Raw genomic sequence first — 23,917 nt, forward strand, 5'->3', positions numbered from 1 at the left:
TCTGCTCAATCTTTATTAATAACAGTTCAGAACATGAACCGTTCTTCAGAACATAGGCTTCTCTTACCTACTCCTTGCTGCCAGAGACCTGGCAGCGCTTCCTCTTCTTACACAGCTGAGCCACATTTGGCTTGAGGGAGGAAGCAATTGAGACCCTTAGTATGGCTTGAAGATGCTCATCAGTAAGTTTGGACCTGTACTTTGACTTATTAAAGTGCATGTTGCAGAAGAGCTTTTCACACAGATATGTGCAGAAGAGCTTTTCACACAGATATGTGCTCCCAAAAAAGCACATGGCCCGCTTGAACATCCTAGAATGCTCTGGGAAGGTGGGGGGCAATTCTCTCAAAAATTGTCCAAGCTTGTCTGCTTTTGCACTCTCCTCTCTGAACTTGGCTTTGAGTTCAGAATTGCACTGCAGGTCAATTAGCTCCATTTGAAGCACAGGAGGGGCATCTTGCACATCGAAGGAGAAGGGGTCAGCAAAAAATTGAAAAGTGGCTCTGTGTGTCTTGAAGTCTGCAAACCTGTGATCAATTTCCTCCTGTAGCTTTACAATGGCATCAGCATACTTCTCACCACTGAATGATGTGCCCGCGTCCATGAGTGCCTTGCATGCTGGGAAATGGCAGAGGTTTGTCTGAGAGAGCTGGGCTTTCCATAACAGAAGTTTTGTGGAGAATGCTCTGACTTTTGTCATAGGCAGCACTGACAAGCTGCCCCTGGCCTTGTAACTTGTTGTTCAGTACATTCAGCTCCTGTGTGATGTCAACAAGAAAAGCTAAGTCCATGAGCCATTTGGGATCACTTAGCACAGGAACAGCCATCCCATACTTCTCCATGAAGGCTTTCACTTCTGCTCTCAACTCAAAAAACCTCTTCAAGACGTTTCCCCTGCTGAGTCAACGTACCTCGGTGAAGTAGAGCACATCCTCATATGCTGACTCTATTTCCTCTAAAAAGGCGCGGAACTGCCGGTGCTTTAAGCCCCTGGATCTGATACGGTTGATGCATTTCACAACGACAGACATCACATTGTCAAACTTCAGGCATGTGCTGCAAAGGGCCTGCTGATGGATAATGCAGTGCAGAGCAATGGCCTCCTCCACACCCTCCTCTTCCAGTTTTCTTTGAACAAGTGCCACCAGTCCATTTCTCCTCCCTGTCATTGATGGCGCTCCGTCGGTTGTTATTCCAGCAAACCTCTTCCATCTCCTGAGCGGTGGTCTGGCAATGCATTGGATTCACTGTGAGCAACTCCTCCGTCACTTCAAAATTGCCGTCAACACCACGGACATGCATTGCGAGCTGCGCAGTGTCAGTGATGTCTGTGCTCTCATCAAGAGCGACTGAGTATACACGGAAATGTTTGGCTTTCTCACGCAGTTGATGGTATATATGTTACCTGACAGGTCAGAAATGCGCTCTGCCACTGTGTTGGCTGAAAGGCTGATGTTGCTAAACTGGCCCTTCTTTTCCAGACAGACTATACTCGCAGCCTGTAACATGCACTTTTTGATGAACTCGCCGTCTTTGAATGGCTTTCCCGCCTTAGCAATCATCTCACTCACCGCGTAGCTAGCTTCGACTGCTGCATCACTCTCTTTGCTCGCTTGCTTGAAAAAAAATCTTGTTGCCTCAGTAGACATGTTTTAAGATTGGCGACCAGGTCCTCTGTCTCCTACATATCCTTCTGCTCTACCAAATCTCTCTGGATGCTATTGAGCTAACTCTGGTGTCCGTGTTACTCCACCTGTCTTAATTCTTAACATCAAGTGCATTGTCTCGTGTTTTATATCTTTAAATGTCTTGCTCTTTTTGATTAAATTGTTCTTGGTAAATTTCGATTTAAAGCTTTCGTGACTGCAATGATTCATCTTCTTTGGTTCTTTCGGTAAAGTCACGTAGAATGAGAATAAAATAATAAATTGATAAAATAAAATAACACAATAATATTCTCACGACGTTTCGGCCACAACACAAGCGGCCTTCATCAGGTGAAGGGAGCGAGACTGTCTGGTAGGACAGCGCTCCCTTCACCTGATGAAGGCCGCTTGTGTTGTGGCCGAAACGTCGTGAGAATATTATTGTGTTATTTTATTTTATCAATTTATTATTTTATTCTCATTCTACGTGACTTTACCGAAAGAACCAAAGAAGATGTTCTTGGTAAATTCGTTTTCCTTTGCGATTGCACATATCTGTCCTTTTTCCTTGTCTTTGTTTCTTCTTTATAATATTCAGGTTCTAACCACCATTTGGCTTTTGTTCTTGCCACCCATTTCATGCTATTTGCTATCCATGTAATTCTTTTCCCTTTCCTATTGCAGCACTCTGTTGTCTTTATTTGGTCACTGATTACTCTTGTTGAGTCCGCCCACTTCCTCAGTCCTCTGTACCTTGCACTGGGTGTCAGGATATATTTTTTCTTCCACTTGGCGTCACTCCGGAATCACGTTTCAACCAAGTGACTAACGTTGCTAATTCGCGTTGGCTAACTTGTCAACAAACACCGGAAGCTGTCAAGAGCCTGAGCTATGGTAAAAATAATAATTAAAAAATACGTAAAAAATGATGTCAAGTAGGGGGCCACAAAATATTGTTCCGCGGGCCGCAATTGGCCCGCGGGCCGCGAGTTTGAGACCCCTGCACTACACACTACAATACACTACACACTACTATACACTACACAATACACACTACTATACACTACACACTACTATACACTCCACACTACTATACACTACAATACACTACACACTACTATACACTACAATACACTACACATTAATATACACTACACACTACAATACACTACACACTACTATACACTATACACTACACACTACAATACACTATACACTACAAACTACAATACACTACACACTACTAGACACTACACACTACTACACACTGCTATACACTACACACAACTATACACCAGACACTACTATACACTACAATACACTACACACTACAATACACTACACACTACTATACACCACACACGACAATACACTACAAACTACAATACACTACACACTACTATACACTACACACTACAATACACTACACACTACAATACACTATACACTACACACTACAATACACTATACATTACAATACACTACACACTATAATACACTACAATACACTACACTCTACTATACACTACACACAACACACTACAATACACTATACACTACAATACACTATACACTACAATACACTACACACTACAATACACTACACACTACAATACACTATACACTACACACTACAATACACTATACACTACACACTACAATACACTATACATTACAATACTCTACACACTATAATACACTACAATACACTACACACTACTATACACTACACACAACACACTACAATACACTATACACTAGAATACACTATACACTACACACTACAATACACTATACACTACAGACTACAATACACTATACCCTACACACTACTATACACTACACATTACAATACACTACACACTACAATACACTATACACTACACACTACAATACACTATACATTACAATACACTACACACTATAATACACTACAATACACTACACTCTACTATACACTACACACAACACACTACAATACACTATACACTACAATACACTATACACTACAATACACTACACACTACAATACACTACACACTACAATACACTACACACTACAATACACTATACACTACACACTACAATACACTATACACTACACACTACAATACACTATACATTACAATACTCTACACACTATAATACACTACAATACACTACACACTACTATACACTACACACAACACACTACAATACACTATACACTACAATACACTATACACTACACACTACAATACACTATACACTACAGACTACAATACACTATACCCTACACACTACTATACACTACACACTACAATACACTATACACTACACACTACTATACACTACACACTACAACACACTACAATACACTATACACTACAATACACTACAATACACTACACACTACAATACACTATACACTACCATACACTATACACTACACACTACAATACACTATACACTACAATACACTATACACTACAATACACTATACACTACAACACACTACAATACACTATACACTACTATACACTACACACTACAATACACTACAATACACTACAATACACTATACACTACAATACACAATTCACTACAATACACTACAATACACTATACACTACACTACAAACGATTGACCGCACTGCAATGCCGTGGCACGAACGTTCCCACGACCCGCTGAGACGGAACTGAGAACGGGGAGCCGCCAACGTTGACCCCGATTCGCTTGGTCACCCCCAACCGGTTATACCGCTCCTGGTCTACCTGGGGGGGGTGGGCGGGGAGGTGGTGATAAGAGGTGGGGGGAATGGGTGGGGGGCGGTGGGTGGAGGGGGGTGGGGGGAATGGGTGGGGGGAATGGGTGGGGGGAATGGGTGGGGGGAATGGGTGGGGGTGGAAAGGGGCGGGCCGTGGAATGGGGCGGGGTGGGGGAAAGGGGTTGGGGGGGAAGGGCTGGGGGGGAAAGGGGTGGAGGGTGGGGGGCAGAAGGTGGGGAGGAAGTAGGTGGGGAGGGGGTGTGTGGAAAGTTGGGGGTGGGGGCTGTGGGAAAGGTGGGGGGTGTGGGAAAGGTGGGGGGGGGGGGGGCGGCGCCGTTCCACAAGCACGCGCTCACGTGTCGCGCGCTGTATAAATGGCGGCCCCACCCACGCAGCAAAGCACAGTATTGGAGACGCGTTGGACTCTACACACTCACTCGCTATCCCTTCTCTACCTTGCATTTCCCTTCCTTTCTCTCTCTTTCTGTGTGCCTCTCTTTCTCTCTCGCTCTCTGTCTCACTGCGTGTTTCTGGCTCTCTGTCTCACTGCGTGTCCTCCGTCTCTCTCTGCGTTCCGAAGCAAGCCAGCCCAGCCAAGTCAAGCCCTGCCAAGCCCAGCCCAGCCAAGCCAAGCCCAGCCAAGCCCAGCCAAGTCCAGCCAAGTCCAGCCAAGCCCAGCCCAGTCCAGCCCAGCCAAGTCCAGCCAACCCAACCAAGTCCAGCCAAGTCCAGCCCAGCCAAGCCAACCAAGCCCATTCCAGCCAAGCCAACCAAGTCCAATCCAGCCAAGCCCAGCCCAGCCCAGTCCAGCCAACCCAACCCAGCCAAGCCCAGCCCAACCCAGCCAAGTCCAGCCCAGCCCAGCCAAGCCCAGCCCAGCCAAACCCAGCCCAAGCCCAGCCCAGCCAAACCCACCAAACCCAGCCAAGTTCCAGCCAAGCCCAGCCAAGCCCAGCCAAGTCCAGCCCAGTCCAGCCAAGCCCAGTCCAGCCCAGCCCAGCCCAGCCAAGTCCAGCCAAACCCAGCCAAGCCCATTCCAGCCCAGCCAAGCCCAGCCAAGTCCAGCCCAGCCCAGCCAAGCCCAGCCCAGCCAAACCCAGCCAAGCCCAGCCAAGCCCAGTCCAGCCCAGCCCAGTCCAGCCCAGCCAACCCAACCCAGCCAAGCCCAGCCAAGTCCAGCCAAGCCCAACCCAGCCAAGTCCAGCCAAGCCCAACCCAGCCCAGCCCAACCCAGCCAAGTCCAGCCCAGCCAAGTCCAGCCCAGCCAAGCCCAGCCAACCCAGCCCAGCCCAACCCAGCCAAGTCCAGCCAAGCCCAGCCAAGTCCAGCCAACCCCAGCCAAGCCCAACCCAGCCAAGTCCAGCCAAGTCCAGCCAACCCAGCCCAGCCCAACCCAGCCAAGTCCAGCCCAGCCAAGTCCAGCCCAGCCAAGCCCAGCCAACCCAGCCCAGCCCAACCCAGCCAAGCCCAGCCAACCCAGCCCAGCCCAACCCAGCCAAGCCAGCCCAGCCAAGTCCAGCCCAGACAACCCAGCCCAACCCAGCCAAGTCCAGCCAAGCCCAGCCAAGTCCAGCCAAGCTCAGCCAAGCCCAACCCAGCCAAGTCCAGCCAACCCAGCCCAGCCCAACCCAGCCAAGCCAGCCAAGCCAAGTCCAGCCCAGACAACCCAGCCAAGTCCAGCCAAGCCAACCCAGCCAAGTCCAGCCAAGCCAACCCAGCCAAGCCAACCCAGCCAAGCCAATTCCAGCCAAGCCCAGCCAAGCCCAGCCAAGCCAACCCAGCCAAGCCCACCCAGCCAAGTCCAGCCAAGCCAAGCTCCCCTCCGAATAACCGCGCCGTGCCATTCAAAAATGTCCCATCAGCGCAGCGGCAAAGACGGCGGCGGCGACGACGACGACGACCGTCTCGTGTGCTCCATCTGCCTCGAGCTGTTCACCACCCCGGTGACGCTCGCGTGCGGCCACACGTTCTGCAGCGCGTGCATCGACAGCACGTGGGCCACCGCGGTGTCGTCACTGGCGGTGACGTCATCGGCGGCGACGTCACCGTCGCCGTCATCGTCCTGTGCCGGGATCTTCTCGTGCCCCCACTGCCGTCGGATCTTCCCCCGGAGACCGGAGCTCGGCAAGAACGTCCTCCTCGCCGACATGGTGGACCAACTCGTGCTGCTCAAGCAGCAGAAGTCTGAGAAGAAGAGGGACGGGGGCAAGGAGGAGGAGGACGAGGAGGAGGAGAGAACGACGAGCAGCCATCGCAGGTGCCGAGATCACTCAAAGCCGCTGGAGTATTTCTGCCGTGGCTCGGACGACTGCCACGGCCTCCTCGTGTGCGCCGCGTGCGTTCTCGTGGGGTCGCACAAAGGCCACGAGGTGGTCACCGTGGAGGCGGAACGCGCCCTGCGCAGCGTGAGTCGCTTACACCACCAACAACCACCACCAACAACCACCACCACCACCAACAACAACAACAACAACCACCACCACCAACAACAACAACAACAACCACCACCAACAACAGCAACCACCACCACCAACAGCAACAACCACCACCAACAACAACAACAAAAACCACCACCACCAACAACAACAACAACAACCACCACCAACAACAACAACCACCACCACCAACAACAACAACCACCACCAACAACAACAACAACAACCACCACCACCACCAACAACAACAATCACCACCAACAACAACAACCAGCAACCACCACCACCACCAACAGCAACAACCACCACCAACAACAACAACAAAAAACACCACCACCAACAACAACAACAACCACCAACAACAACAACAACCACCACCACCAACAACAACAACCACCACCAACAACAACAACCACCACCAACAACAACAACCACCACCAACAACAACAGCAACCACCACCAACAACAACAACAACCACCACCACCACCACCAACAACAACAACAGCAACTACCACCACCACCAACAACAACCACCACCAACAACAACAACAAAAACCACCACCAACAACAACAACAACCACCACCACCACCAACAACAACCACCAACAACAACAACCACCAACAACAACAACAACAACCACCAACAACAACAACAACAACCACCACCAACAACAACAACCCACCACCAACAACAACAACAACCCACCACCAACAACCCCCCCACCACCACCACCAACAACAACCCCCCACCACCAACAACAACAACCCCCCCCCCACCACCACCACCAACAACCCCCCCACCACCAACAACCCCCCCACCACCAGCCCCCCCACCACCAACAACAACCCCCCACCACCAACAACAACCCCCCCCCCCACCACCAACAACCCCCCACCACCACCAACAACCCCCCACCACCACCAACAACCCCCCACCACCACCAACAACCCCCCACCACCAACAACAACCCCCCACCACCACCACCACCACCCACCACCTCTTGACCCAGCTGACTCAACAAACTGAATGATCTAAGGGTCTCTTGTCAATCTCACTGTGTGTGTGTGTGGGGAGCGGTGGTGCAGTGGTTAGCGCAGCACTGCTGCTGACTCGCTAACAGCACTTGCCCCTACAGCCTGTCACAGGCTACACGGGGGACCTTTGTCTTTGGTGTGTTCACAGGCGCTGCTGCTACTCGCTAACAGCACTTGCCCCTGCAGTCTGCTTGAGGCTACACGGGGGATCTTTGTCTTTGTGTGTTCACAGGCTCTGCTGCTACTCGCTAACAGCACTTGCCCCTACAGCCTGTTACAGGCTACACGGGGGACCTTTGTCTTTGTGTGTTCACAGGCGCTGCTGCTACTCGCTAACAGCACTTGCCCCTACAGTCTGTTACAGGCTACACGGGGGACCTTTGTCTTTGTGTGTTCACAGGCGCTGCTGCTACTCGCTAACAGCACTTGCCCCTACAGCCTGTCACAGGCTACACGGGGGACCTTTGTCTTTGTGCAAACACAGCATGCCACAGGTGGGGTGGGGGTTTTGGCTTCGGTGACAACAAAAACATGAAACCTGACGACTCGGACGGCGAGGGGTACTGGGGGCTGGCGACAGCAGTAGCTGCTGCAGCAGTAGCTGCAGCAGCTACTGCTGCTGCAGCTACTGTTGATGCTGCTGCTACTGCTGCAGCTACTGTTGATGCTGCTGCTACTGCTGCAGCTACTGCTATTACTGCTGCTGCTACTGCTGCTGCTACTGTTGATGCTGCTGCTACTGCTGCTACTGTTGATGCTGCTACTGCAGCTACTGTTGATGCTGCTGCTGCTGCTACTACCGCTGCTGCTACTACTGCAGTTACTGCTACTGCTGCTACTACTACTGCTGCTACTGCTGCTACTGCTGCTGCTACTACTGCTACTACTGCTGCTGCTACTACTGCTGCTGCTACTGCTACTACTACTGCTGCTACTACTGCTGCTACCACTACTACTGCTGCTACTGCTACTACTGCTGCTACTACTGATGCTACTACTACTGCTGCTACTGCTACTACTGCTGCTACTACCACTACTACTGCTGCTACTGCTACTGCTGCTACTGCTGCTGCTACTACTACTACTGCTGCTACCACTACTACTGCTGCTACTGCTACTACTGCTGTTGCTACTGCTGCTACTGCTGCTGCTACTACTACTGCTGCTGCTACTACTGCTATTACTGCTGCTGCTACTGCTGCAGTTACTGCTGCTGCTACCGCTGATGCTACTGTTGCTGTGTCTCGCCCAACGCAGGAGCGCGTGAGTTTGGTGAAGCGGAAACTTCGCGACACGGAGACGACAGCTCGCGGGAGGACGAGCAGCCTGCGGCACGGAACCCGTCTCGTGCAGGTGGACACCCCCCACTCACCCCCCCACTCACCCCCCCCCACTCACCCCCCACTCACCCCCCCCCCCCACTCACCCCCCACTCACCCCCCCCACTCACCCCCCACTCACCCCCCCCACTCACCCCCCACTCACCCCCCACTCACTCCCCCCACTCACCCCCCCCCCCACTCACCCCCCACTCACCCCCCACTCACTCCCCCCACTCACCCCCCACTCACACCCCCCACTCACCCCCCCCACTCACCCCCCACTCACCCCCCCCCACTCACCCCCCACTCACCCCCCACTCACTCCCCCCACTCACCCCCCCCCCCCACTCACCCCCCACTCACCCCCCACTCACTCCCCCCACTCACCCCCCACTCACACCCCCCACTCACCCCCCCCCCCCCACTCACCCCCCACTCACCCCCCACTCACCCCCCCACTCACCCCCCCCACTCACCCCCCCACTCACCCCCCACTCACTCCCCACTCACTCCCCCCACTCACCCCCCACTCACCCCCCCCACTCACCCCCCACTCACCCCCCCCCCACTCACCCCCACTCACCCCCCCCACTCACGCCCACTCACCCCCCACTCACTCCCCCCACTCACCCCCACTCACCCCCCACTCACCCCCCACTCACCCCCCCCCACTCACCCCCCCCACTCACCCCCCACTCACTCCCCCACTCACCCCCCACTCACACCCCCCACTCACCCCCCCCACTCACCCCCCACTCACCCCCCCCACTCACCCCCCACTCACCCCCCCACTCACCCCCCCCCACTCACCCCCCCCCACTCACCCCCCCCACTCACCCCCCCCACTCACCCCCCCACTCACCCCCCCCACTCACCCCCCCCACTCACCCCCCACTCACCCCCCACTCACCCCCCCCCACTAACCCCCCACTCACCCCCCCCACTCACCCCCACTCACCCCCCACTCACCCCCCACTCACCCCCCCCACTCACCCCCCCACTCACCCCCCACTCACTCCCCCCACTCACCCCCCACTCACACCCCCCACTCACCCCCCCCACTCACCCCCCACTCACCCCCCACTCACACCCCCCACTCACTCCCCCACTCACCCCCCCACTCACACCCCCCACTCACCCCCCCCCCCACTCACCCCCACTCACCCCCCCCACTCACCCCCACTCACCCCCCACTCACTCCCCCCACTCACCCCCCACTCACACCCCCCACTCACCCCCCCACTCACCCCCCACTCACCCCCCACTCACACCCCCCACTCACTCCCCCCACTCACCCCCCACTCACCCCCCACTCACCCCCCCCACTCACCCCCCACTCACCCCCCACTCACACCCCCCACTCACCCCCCCCCCACTCACCCCCCACTCACCCTCACTCACCCCCCCCACTCACCCCCCACTCACCCCCCCCACTCACCCCCCACTCACCCCCCCACTCACCCCCCCCACTCACCCCCCCCCACTCACCCCCCCCACTCACCCCCCCCACTCACCCCCCCACTCACCCCCCCACTCACCCCCCACTCACCCCCCCCACTCACCCCCCACTCACCCCCCACTCACACCCCCCCCACTCACCCCCACTCACCCCCCCCACTCACCCCCACTCACCCCCCACTCACCCCCCACTCACCCCCCCCCCACTCACCCCCCCACTCACCCCCCACTCACTCCCCCCACTCACCCCCCACTCACACCCCCCACTCACCCCCCCCACTCACCCCCCACTCACCCCCCACTCACACCCCCACTCACTCCCCCCACTCACCCCCCCACTCACACCCCCCACCCCACCACCCCCCCCCCACTCACCCCCACTCACCCCCCCACTCACCCCCACTCACCCCCCACTCACTCCCCCCACTCACCCCCACTCACACCCCCCACTCACCCCCCCCACTCACCCCCCACTCACCCCCCACTCACACCCCCCCACTCACTCCCCCCACTCACCCCCCACTCACCCCCCACTCACCCCCCACTCACACCCCCCACTCACCCCCCCCACTCACCCCCCACTCACCCCCCACTCACACCCCCCACTCACCCCCCCCCACTCACCCCCCACTCACCCTCACTCACCCCCCCCACTCACCCCCCACTCACCCCCCCCCACTCACCCCCCACTCACCCCCCCACTCACCCCCCCACTCACCCCCCCCCACTCACCCCCCCCACTCACCCCCCCACTCACCCCCCCCACTCACCCCCCACTCACCCCCCCCACTCACCCCCCACTCACCCCCCCACCCCCCCCCCACTCACCCCCCACTCACCCCCCCCACTCACCCCCACTCACCCCCCACTCACCCCCCACTCACCCCCCCCCACTCACCCCCCCACCACCCCCCACTCACTCCCCCCACTCACCCCCCACTCACACCCCCCACTCACACCCCCCACTCACCCCCCCCCCACTCACCCCCCACTCACCCCCCACTCACACCCCCCACTCACTCCCCCCACTCACCCCCCCACTCACACCCCCCACTCACCCCCCCCCCCACTCACCCCCACTCACCCCCCCACTCACCCCCACTCACCCCCCACTCACTCCCCCCACTCACCCCCCACTCACACCCCCCACTCACCCCCCCCACTCACCCCCCACTCACACCCCCCACTCACTCCCCCCACTCACCCCCCACTCACCCCCCACTCACCCCCCACTCACACCCCCCACTCACCCCCCCCACTCACCCCCCACTCACCCCCCACTCACAACCCCCACTCACCCCCCCCCACTCACCCCCCACTCACCCTCACTCACCCCCCCCACTCACCCCCCACTCACCCCCCCCCACTCACCCCCCCACTCACCCCCCCACTCACCCCCCCCACTCACCCCCCCCCACTCACCCCCCCCACTCACCCCCCCCACTCACCCCCCCCACTCACCCCCCACTCACCCCCCCACTCACCCCCCACTCACCCCCCACTCACCCCCCCCACTCACCCCCCCACTCACCCCCCCCACTCACCCCCCACTCACCCCCCCCCACTCACCCCCCCCCACTCACCCCCCCCACTCACCCCCCCCACTCACCCCCCACTCACCCCCACTCACCCCCCCCACTCACCCCCCCCACTCACCCCCCCCCACTCACCCCCCACTCACCCCCACTCACCCCCCCCACTCACCCCCCCACTCACCCCCCCCACTCACCCCCACTCACCCCCCCCCCACTCATCCCCCCCTCCCCCCTCCCCCTCTGCCCCTACCTGACACCACAGTCCACCACGCTGCTTACTGGAGAGTTGTTTTTAGTTCACCTTTGTTTGAGGCTGTATCCGCATAATAACAATTTTAAAAAAACAACGCCGACATTTAAATTAAGTCGTTTTATTAGAGACGCAGCGTGGCATTTGATGGCAATCTACATTTTACGAACTTTAAAAAAAAAGATGATTTAAAAATAAATTTGCCCCATGATGATTTACTCGCTGATCTTTCTTTCCCCCCGATCTGTTATTGTTAATTATTGATTCATTTTTTAATTGTGACTTGCGTTTGTCGGTGTTGGTTTTCGTTTGCGAAACCAGGTTTTAAGATCTTCTTTGGGGCCGTCCATAAATGACGTCACGCACCTGGGGGGGGGTCAGACATTTGTGACGTCACATCAAAATGCGCGAACTTTAAATAAATATAGACAACACGTTCTACTTAATTAAATAGACTTTTTAAATAAATGTTTTCTCCTACAACATCAGAGTTGCAGCGCCGCGTTAAATACGCACTACAATGACAACAATAGTTTAAAGCGATTTGAAGCATTTTTTATATATATATTTTTGGGGGGGGGGGCGGCAGAGCTTCGTGACGTCATATTTGAGGGGGGCTGACTTTTTGTAACGTCACGTGACGAGGGGGGGGGGGTCAAAAATCGTCCAAAATCGCGTGACGTCATTTATGGACGGCCCCTTAGCTGCCCCTTATAAACCTCAAAGTTCATCCTACAAATTCCCCATCACGAGGGAGAAACACAATTAGATAATCACCACTAGTACACTCACCACTAGTACACTCACCACTAGTACACTCACCACTACACTCACCACTACACTCACCACTAGTACACTCATCACTACACTCACCACTACACTCACCACTAGTACACTCACCACTAGTACACTCACCACTAGTACAATCACCACTACACTCACCACCACTAAACTCACCACTAGTACACTCACCACTACACTCACCACTACACTCACCACTACGACACTCACCACTACTACACTCACCACTAGTACACTCACCACTACACTCACTACTACTACACTCACCACTAGTACACTCACCACTACATTCACCACTAGTACACTCGCCACTACTACACTCACCACTACTACACTCACCACTACACTCACCACTAGTACACTCACCACTAGTACACTCACCACTACACTTACCACCACTAAACTCACCACTAATACACTCACCACTACACTCACCACTAGTACACTCACCGCTACTACACTCACCACTACTACACTCACCACTACACTCACCACCACTAAACTCACCACTAGTACACTCACCAGTACACTCACCACTAGTACATTCACCACTACACTCACCACCACTAAACTCACCACTACACTCACCACTAGTACATTCACCACTACTACACTCACCACTACTACACTCACCACTAGTACACTCACCACTACACTCACCACTAGTACACTCACCACTACTACACTCACCACTACGACACTCACCACTAGTACACTCACCACTACACTCACCACCACTAAACTCACCACTAGTACCTAAACTCACCACTAGTACACTCACCAGTACACTCACCACTAGTACATTCACCACTACACTCACCACCACTAAACTCACCACTACACTCACCACTAGTACATTCACCACTACTACACTCACCACTACTACACTCACCACTAGTACACTCACCACTACACTCACCACTAGTACACTCACCACTACTACACTCACCACTACGACACTCACCACTAGTACACTCACCACTACACTCACCACCACTAAACTCACCACTAGTACACTCACCAGTACACTCACCACTAGTACATTCACCACTACACTCACCACCACTAAACTCACCACTACACTCACCACTTGTACATTCACCACTACTACACTCACCACTACTACACTCACCAATAGTACACTCACCACTACACTCACCACTAGTACACTCACCACTACACTCACCACTAGTACACTCACCACTACTACACTCACCACTACGACACTCACCAATAGTACATTCACCACTACACTCACCACCACTAAACTCACCAGTAGTACACTCACCACTACTACACTCACCACTAGTACACTCACCACTACGCTCACCACTACTACACTCACCACTACACTCACTAGTACACTCACTAGTACACTCACCACTACACTCACCACTAGTACATTCACCACTACACTCACCACCACTAAACTCACCACTAGTACACTCACCACTAGTACACTCACCACTAGTACACACACCACTGCACTCACCACTACTACACTCACCACTAGTACACTCACCACCACTACACTCACCACTAGTAACATTCACCACTACACTCACCACCACTAACTCACCACTAGTACACTCACCACTACGACACTCACCACTACTACACTCACCACTACAAACCTGTCAACCCCTTATCAGTGCCCTACCTTATTACAGACCCAATTCAAACCTCGTTGGTCACCCCGTGCCCTTATCAACTTCAAGGTTCATCCCACAAAGTCCCCATCACGAGGGGACAAACAAACAGCACTGAAAACTCATTTCCCCTGCACAAGAATGCGGGGTAAACCGTGTGGGTTGACACGGCATGCTACCAGCAGGCATCCTATGGGGCCGGCCATAAATGACGTCACGCATCTGGGGGGGTCAGACATTTGTGACGATGTGTGACGAGGAGGGGGGGGGGTGTAGAAATGTGACGTCACATCAAAATGCGCAACTTTATAAATAAATATAGACAACACGTTCTACTTAATTGAATAGACTTTTTAAATAAATGTTTTCTCCTGCAACATCAGAGCGCAGCGCCACATTAAATACGCACTACTACATGACGATAGTTTAAAGCGATTTGAAGCATGTTTTTATATATTTTTTTTGGGGGGGGGTCAGAGCTTTTTGACGTCATATTTGAGGGGGGGGGGGCTGACTTTTTGTGACGTCGTGTGACGAAGGGGGGGGGGGGTCAAAAATCGTCAAAAATCGCGTGACGTCATTTAAGGACGGCCCCTTATCTTATCTTAACGTAATCTACGTAGCGTCCTAACCGAGGTGCTTTACAGAGGATTAAGGAAGGTACGGCACCGTGCGTGAATGTAGCGGTGGTTGATGAGGTGGATGAAGTAGACGAGTGGGGGGGGGGTATGGGGGGGGCGAATCTGTGATTATGTGAAAGCGAAATTGATGACTGGAAATGATGATGAACGCCAGGTATCCGCATCTGCTGCCAGGTATCCGCATGTCATTTGCTCCCAAATGTGGTAAAACATTTTATAGTTTGGTTTAGTTTAGATTAGGTGGTCACAGCAAAGTCTATTGGTGGCTAGGAGATATAAACTACCTCGCCTAAATACAGGAGGTTTTGTGGGTTCGATCCCGACCCTGACGATGCCTGTTGTATATTTGGAGTTTGCATATTAACTACCTCGCTTGGTATGCTGGTCTGTGTGTCTGTGAGTCTGTGCATGTATGATGATATTCTTTCGCACCGTACGTAGCCAACCGTGCCAATCTGTTAGGTCTCCTCTGTGAGTCCTCTATGGGTGTCTCTGTGGGTCTCTATGGGTCTGGGTGTCTGTGCGTCTCTGTGTACGTGCGTACCTTGAATTTCTTTCGCACCGTACCTAGCCAACCGTGCTAATCTGTGGGTCTCCTTTGTGGGTCTCCTTTGTTGGTCTCTAACGGTGTCTCTGTGGGTCTCTGGGTGTCTATGGGTCTGGGTCTCTGTGGGTCTCTGTGGGTCTCTGTGGGTGTCTCTTCGACCGGACTCGGCTTTCCACGGGGCTGTCGTCCACGGACTTGAAAATCCACGGATTCAGACTCCTGGACTTTTACGGGCCTTCGTAGACGCGACTCGATGACCGCTGGATGAAGTTCGAAACGACGAACGGAACAAAAAAATTAACGATGAATTCAAACCAAAAATCGCACCGGCTCTTAACTCGCAAACCACACCGCTTGCTGCGCGCGCGTGCCATACTGCCAGGAAGCGGCCGAGGAGACAAAGTCGAGGCTGGGCGCCAGCTACGGCGACCTCCTGCGCCTCGTCGCCGAGGACCGCGAGTCGGCGCTGAGGGCCGTGGACTCGGAGCGCGACGCCAAACTCTCGGCGATCCGGCGCGACATCGGGAGCTGCGCCGAGGTGCTGGCCGAAGCGCAGGAGGCGCTGAGAGCCGTCGACGATCTGGAGGCGACCGACGACCACGTGGAGTTCATCCAGGTTTGCCGTGGGACATCTATCCCCTGGAACGACGCGGCACGTCGGTCCCCTCCGCTTAGCGTCGTGTGGAGGCTCGCGATACGGGTTCTTGTGGGGACGCTGGTTTCTTGCAGCGGGGGACGATATCCAAATCGTGGTTGTTATCCGCTCGCTGCTCCAAGAGGGAGTTTGGTCATCGTCTTGAAGGCGGTCCACCCCGACCTCTACTGTCCACCCCGACCCCTACTGTCCACACCGACCCCTACTGTCTACCCCGACCCCTACTGTCCCCACCCACCCCTACCATGCCCAACCATACTGTCCCCACCCACCACTATCCATACTGTCCCCACCTACGACTACCCCTACTGTCTCCATCACGACTGTCCCCACCCATACCCTTGGGAGTTTCATTTGAAAAAATCGTGTTCTGTATTATCCAACAACGTGAGTCTAAGTGTGTGCCTGTGTGTACCTGCGTGTGTTCCAGAAATGCATGACAAACTGGGACAGGTAAGTCCTCTGCATCTGTTATTTTCTTTGCTTCTGAATGACACGTATACACCGGCGAAGTTAACAGCGTTTTATATGTGTGTGTGTGTGCGTTCATATCGAAGTCATAAAGCCATTCAGTCGCCTCTATGGAGGCTTGGTGGTGCAGTGTTGGATCTCATCTAAATTTATCTAGCAGCACCTTATTCAAAGGCACTCTGCAGCAATGATACAATTCCGCATACGATGATAGTGGTAGAGTATAAGAGTGGGGTTGTTATTTAAAACTAAAAAAACTAAACAATTTATTTTTCCAGGTAAGGCCCACTAAGCTATAGAGCTCCGTTTTAAGAAGCGACCTGGCTCTCACAAGTAATTGGTCCACGTAAGTCGGCTTATCGTCATCACATGGAAATGTATAGCAGCAGTCAATATATTATCTAAACCGCATGTCGATTCTAAAATGTGGATGGATAAACCGGAGGACCAGGAGTAAAAATTCCACGCGACCACGGGGAGAACAATCTTCTTCTTTCGTACGGGCATGTAAGCAACAGTTTGTATAGATGTCATAGTTGAATGTTATGATCCTTCAACAAATTCAAGGTGGCAGTAGATGCCGTATAGATTGCAGCAATAACGCCAGGGGAAACATGTAAAAGTGGTGGTTGTTAGCTACGGTGACAGAACATCTGGGATTGTGTGATCCGTGGTCTCGCGCCTTCATCGTCACGACCACTATCCTGATCATTACCATGATCACAATCGTCATCACCACCATTTTCATCACCACCATCGTAATCATCATCAAACTAATTTCTTTAGATAATTGTTTTATTGCCTTTTTTATCTGGCAACAAACTGACACCTTTATTTACAAGGAGTCATGTTTACATTGTTTGCGTTCCGACCGCAGGTATTGTGGTCAATGTAAACATGACTCCTTGTAAAAAAGGTGTCAGTTTTGTTGCCAGATAAAAAGGTTAAAAACCAATTATCATATTTTGTTACTGGCAAATGAGGTTCCCAATGGTGTAAATGCTTACCCCGAGCTCTCATACTTTGATGGTGCATTGTCTTTGAGTTGTGCGCCTTTTGGCGTCTTCTGGTCCAACACCATGTGAGACGAGGCTCTAAAGAAAGCTGTCTCGGGTGTGGACCAATCAATTTCAAGGACAGTGCATATATTATCAGAGTTGTTGTTTTTTGTTTGTGTTCCGACCGCAGGTATTGTGGTCAATGTGTGTCAGTTTTGTTGCCAGATAAAAAGGTAAAAAAACAATTATCATATTTTGTTACTGGCAAATGAGGTTTCCAATGGTAATTTCTTTAGAGCTGATGTGTTTTTATTTTGTCCTTCGCCCGCCACCTTCGATATGAGCATGGTTGGCTGCAGACGGTGCAAAATAAGTTCAACATACATATTGACATACATACAGACATACATACTCTAGATTTGAAGCTGTCGTGACTGCAAGGATCCATACTCTTTGGTTCTATTCGGTAAAGTCACGTAGGTAAAAATAAAATAACAAAAAATCACGACGTTTCGGCCACAACACAAGTGGCCTTCATCAGGTGAAGGGACTGGACTGTCCAGAGGACAGCATTGGAGTGATGAGCTTTGACTTCTTGTCCCATTGTCTGTTGAACGCTCTAACAGATAGGTGAAAGTCCTCCTCGTAGAGGTTATCAATTCTAGATTTGAAGCTTTCGTGACTGCAACGATCCATACTTTTTGGTTCTATTCGGTAAAGTCACGCTGTCCTCTGGACAGTCCAGTCCCTTCACCTGATGAAGGCCACTTGTGTTGTGGCCGAAACGTCGTGATTTTTTGTTATTTTATGTTTACCTACGTGACTTTACCGAATAGAACCAAAGAGTATAGACATACATACATAACATACACCTTGCCATGGCCCCCCCGTCGCCACTCACGGTCATCTCAGACCATCGCTTGTGCGGCGCTACCCTCGCGGTCGCCAGCTTTGTGAGCCTGGAAAGCGTGCAGGTGGAGCCGGCGCTCGACCCGCCCTTGGAGTTCGTGGACGCGGCCGCGCTGCAGGAACGCATCGATGGATTCCTGGCATCCTTCAGAGCCTCCCAGAGCGAGGCGTCACCGGGAGATCCGGCACGTCACTTTGGGGAGCTTGGCTATCGCGAGTTTATCAGGAGATGTACGTAGCACTCGACGCGGAGATTGTTTTACTGTAATTAACTCACCTGTTTATTTTATTTTACCAGGTAAGGTCCCACCAAGCTTCTATGTAGCGCTTTTTTTCAGAAGCGACCTGGCTATCACAAACGATAGCCCGCCGAAGTGGCTTATCATCATCATCATCACCATCAGCTGGAAATTAATGGTAGCAGCCACATACTCTGAACGCATGATGCCGATCCTAAACGTGGAGAGGGTAAACCGAAGGATCCGGAGAAAATGCCACGTGACCAAAATGGGGAGAGAGTCGCAAACTTACAAGTATACAGCAGGGGGTCGGGATCGAACCCATGACCTCCTGCATACCAGGCGAGGTAGTTAACACGCGGACTCCAAATATATGGCAGGGATCATCAGGGTCGGGATCGAACCCATGACCTCCTGCATGCCAGGCAAGGTAGTTACTATGAAAACTCAAAATACACAGCAAGCATCTTCTTTGGTTCTTTCGGTAAAGTCACGTAGAATGAGAATAAAATAATAAATTGATAAAATAAAATAACACAATAATATTCTCACGACGTTTCGGCCACAACACAAGCGGCCTTCTTCAGGTGAAGGGACGAGACTGTCTGGAGGACAGCGCTGGAGCGAACACAGCCAAGCTCAGACCGCGACCTTTAAGCTGTGTGAGAAGAAACAGAGCGCCCTGACAAAGGAATTAGCATAGAATTATTGTATTCTCATTCTACGTGGTGACTTTACCGAAAGAACCAAAGAAGATGAATCCTTGCAGTCACGAAAGCTTTAAATCGAAACATCAGGCATCGTCGTTGGGGTAGGGATCGAACCCACGACCTCGTGCATACCAGGTGGTGAGGTAGTTAACATCTCTTTAGCCATCTTAACGCCCTGGGTTTGTGGTGGTGCTATCGTGTCACCGCGCACACAGACGGCTGCTCGCCGACTCTGAACGTGGACTCGGCCCACCCGGAGCTGCGCTTCTCCCCCGACCTCCGGAGGATGACGCTGGCGCGGTGCCCGCAGGCCCTGCCCGACGCCCCCGAGCGATTCGACACGGCCAAGCAGGCCCTCTGCTCCGAGCCCCTGTCCTCGGGCCGCCGCTACTGGGAGGTGGACGTCGCCGGCTGCGGCTGGTACCGCGTGGGCGCCGCGTACGCCACCATCGCGCGCAAGGGAGCCGGCACCGAATGCCGACTCGGGGAGAACGACGAGTCGTGGTGCCTCCTGCGGGACAGCAAGAGCCTCGTGGCGTGGCACGGCGGGTCGAAGGTGCCGCTGAAGCTGGCCGGGGGCACTCCTCACCTGCGGCGGGTCGGCATCTATCTGGACTGGGAGGCGGGGCTGCTGACGTTCTGCGGCATCTCGGCGGGCGGCGGCGGCGGCGGCGGCGGTGGCGGTGGCGGCGCGGTGACGCTACACGCGTTCCACCACGAGTTCACGCAACCGCTGCTGCCCGCCCTGGCCGTGGGTTGTGTCACCCAGAGCCTGAGGATCATCGAGCTCGGGGGAAAGGAAGACGATGAGGAGGAGGAGGAGGAAGAGGAGGAGCTGCCGCCGTGCTCGTGAACACCCCTTGGGACTGCGGTTGGGCGGCGCCGACCATGCCCCCCTCCTGCTGACCACGCCCTTAACCGAGACCACGCCCTTAACCGAGACCACGCCCCCAACAGACCACACCCCACACTGTGCCGTGCGTTGGACGAGCTCGCCGCGAAATTTGGCTAAGCTCCCCGGCCTCTTCGTCCATTGCCCATTCTCTTCCCCTTCTCTCCCCTCCACTTCTTCACCCTCCCCGAACCCCCTACGCACCCATCGATCGGGACCAGCTCCCCTCCTCCTCCCTATCCCCTTTGCACCCCTCCTAGTCACCCATTCCTCATGCGCTTGCCCGCCCCTGTCACCTCGATACAATTCTTCGTCCGTACCGTTGTTTAAATAATGTTAAGCGCAGCGGTCGAAGGCGTTCTACGAGCACAGAATAAGACGTCAACACCTCGTGAGTACCAACACGCAGATGGATGTAAAGTTAAGAGATTATTTAAGGCACGCTCAAAAAAAGGCATCTTTGGACGAAACAAAAATCTAATGGTCAAATGGTGTACAGGAAACAAAAAAATACATTTCTTCATTTAAAGCTTTCGTGACTGCAGGGATTCATATTCTTGGTTCTTTCGGTAAAGTCACGTAGAGGGGAAAACAATAAAATAATAAAAATATGAAACAATAAAATTCTTGCTGTGGTTTTCACACCTGATGATGACTGCTTGTGTTGCAGTCGAAACGTCGTAGATAATTTTATTGTTTTATATTTTTATTATTTCATTGTTTCCCCTCTACGTGACTTTACCGAAAGAACCAAGAATATAAAAAAAAAATTACGTGTCACAAGTTAACCGAAATTCGCAAATCGTGATATTGACATGTCAATAAAAGATCTCAGCCGTTAAAACGGTTTACGTTTGTATTTGATTCAAGCGAGAACAATGTGTGTCGAGTGGCTGTGTAGCGGTACGAACCCGGCGGCCTCAAGTTCAGCACCAGTGACGATTATCTGAACTCGCCCTGGCCCTCCCCTAGGTTGACTCGGTCTCAAATGTGTACCTGGTACACTGTGCAGTAAACATCGCCACTGGGGAGACAAAGGCGGCCCGGGCGTGGTGCTGGCCACCCACCCCCTCGTGTGCCGTGCCGGCCTTCATAGATGCTCACTGACAGCACTTGCCCCTCTGGTCTAGCACCAATTGAGACGAGGCTCAAAAGAAAGCTGTCTTTGGTGTGGACCAATCAGATTCAAGGACAATGCATCATCATATATTATCATAGTGTGTTTTTTTTGTTTGCATTCTGACCACAAGTATTGCGGTTAATGCAGTAACATGATTCCTTGTAAAAAAGGTTTCAGTTTTGTTGCCGGAAAAAAGGGGAAAACCCCTTATTATTATATTTTGGTACTGGCAAAGGAGGTCTAATGAGCTACCGATACTCTCTCGAGAATCGTCGATGACGGTGCCAATAACTCATACTCCTAGCTCTTTTGGTAAAGTCACGTTGAAGGGAAACAATAAAATAATAAAATATATAACAAGTTGCTCAACATCACCAGCGACAGTGGTATAGTGGTGAGCATAGCTGCCTTCCAAGCAGTTGACCCGGGTTCGATTCCCGGCTGTCGCAGTGGTTATTTATTATTTTAAATTTGTCCGAGTTGAACTCAGATGGAGAGAGAGAGGGGGAGAGAGAGGTCACAGTGGGAGTCGCAGGAGCTGCTGCTGCTACTGCGGGTGGCCTCGTGCAAGGCGGCACAGCAAGTAGGACTCCCCGATTCCCGGCTGTCGCAAGTCCGAGCTGTTTTTTTTTTGGATCAAATATTCATTTTATCAGCGGAGATGGATTCAGGAGATCAGCTGTGAGTGGTAAAATTTAACATCGCAGGATCGAGAGTGTGGCAACGGATTAGGGGAGGAGGCCTTCATCCAGCAGTGGATTGAGCCTGGCTCACGATGTTGATGGCAGTGGTGATGATGATGAGTGGGTCAACAGCAAACTGCTCAACAGCAACAGCGACAGTGGTATAGTGGTGAGCATAGCTGCCTTCCAAGCAGTTGACCCGGGTTCGATTCCCGGCTGTCGCACGCTAAAGTTTTTATATATATTTTTTGTATTTAAATAGAGGCGCCTCATCCATAACGAGTGAACAAATACCGACCGCGTGCAACACAAAGCGATGGTTCGTTAAAATTAGACAAATCATCGCGTCGCAGGAGCTGCTGCTACCGCGGGTGGCCTCGTGCAAGGCGGCACAGCAAGTAGGACTCCCCATCCTGCGTCGGCATCAGCAGCCGCGATCAATCCACTGCTGGATGAAGGCCTGGTGACGTCACATCACGAGCGGAGTTTTTGTCGATTGTGCTCGTCACACCAATGGAGCGGCAGCGTCACCACCACAATAATTTGTCAAAGTTTAACGAACCATCGCTTTGTGTTGCACGCGGTCGGTGTTTGTTCACGCGTCGTGGATGAGGCGCCTCTATTTAAATACAAACAAAATATATTAAACTGTAGCTTGCGACAGCCGGGAATCGAACCCGGGTCAACTGCTTGGAAGGCAGCTATGCTCACCACTATACCACTGTCGCTGTTGCTGTTGAGCAGCTTGCTGTTGACACAGTCATCATCATCACCACCATTACCACTCAGGCTCAATCCACTGCTGGATTGAAGGTCTCCTCTTTCCCAAACCAGTTACCCCCCCTCTCGATCCTGCGATGAAAAACAAAATTACCACTCGGAGGTGACCTCCTAAATCCATCTCTGCTGTAAAGTAAATAAATAAAGAATAACGTGTGTACCCTGTATAGACCTTGCGATGGCCAGGAGTCGAACCGGGTTGAAATTGCTACGGAAGACAGCTCTGATCGCCACTACAGCATCACAGCAGCTCACACTCACAGCAGGTGACTTGACCCAGCAGTGCTGGGGGTAAATATCCCTCTGTGAGTGGTGATGCACAGAGTCCGTGAGAGACTCGCCGAGTGACTCGAGGCTGCTGCTGCTGAGGGTGGTGATGGTGATAGTGGTGGT

General features: G+C 53.0%; 1 protein-coding gene and 3 non-coding genes across 4 annotated transcripts; 3 read left to right on the top strand and 1 right to left on the bottom strand.

Moving 5' to 3' along the window:
- The first annotated feature begins 4,767 nt into the window (after window positions 1–4,767).
- Window positions 4,768–21,785, top strand: LOC116956534 (uncharacterized). The gene is made up of 6 exons (XM_032978217.2): window positions 4,768–6,798; window positions 9,122–9,217; window positions 16,450–16,683; window positions 17,153–17,175; window positions 19,141–19,331; window positions 20,265–21,785. Exons 1-6 carry the CDS (start codon window positions 4,768–4,770, stop codon window positions 20,900–20,902), a joined length of 3,213 nt encoding a protein of 1,070 aa, XP_032834108.2. The 3' UTR covers window positions 20,903–21,785.
- Window positions 21,786–22,438: 653 nt separating this feature from the next.
- Window positions 22,439–22,510, top strand: TRNAG-UCC (transfer RNA glycine (anticodon UCC)). The gene has a single exon. It is a non-coding gene; the product is annotated as a tRNA-Gly (tRNA).
- Window positions 22,511–22,896: 386 nt separating this feature from the next.
- TRNAG-UCC (transfer RNA glycine (anticodon UCC)) lies at window positions 22,897–22,968 on the top strand. The gene has a single exon. It is a non-coding gene; the product is annotated as a tRNA-Gly (tRNA).
- A 432-nt stretch (window positions 22,969–23,400) lies between these two features.
- On the bottom strand, window positions 23,401–23,472 carry TRNAG-UCC (transfer RNA glycine (anticodon UCC)). The gene has a single exon. It is a non-coding gene; the product is annotated as a tRNA-Gly (tRNA).
- Between the last annotated feature and the right edge of the window lie 445 nt (window positions 23,473–23,917).

Source organism: Petromyzon marinus, chromosome 66, assembly GCF_048934315.1.
Source record: "Petromyzon marinus isolate PM22_M1 ecotype Great Lakes invasive population chromosome 66, UKy_Petmar_22M1.pri1.0, whole genome shotgun sequence".
Lineage (NCBI taxonomy): Eukaryota > Metazoa > Chordata > Hyperoartia > Petromyzontiformes > Petromyzontidae > Petromyzon > Petromyzon marinus.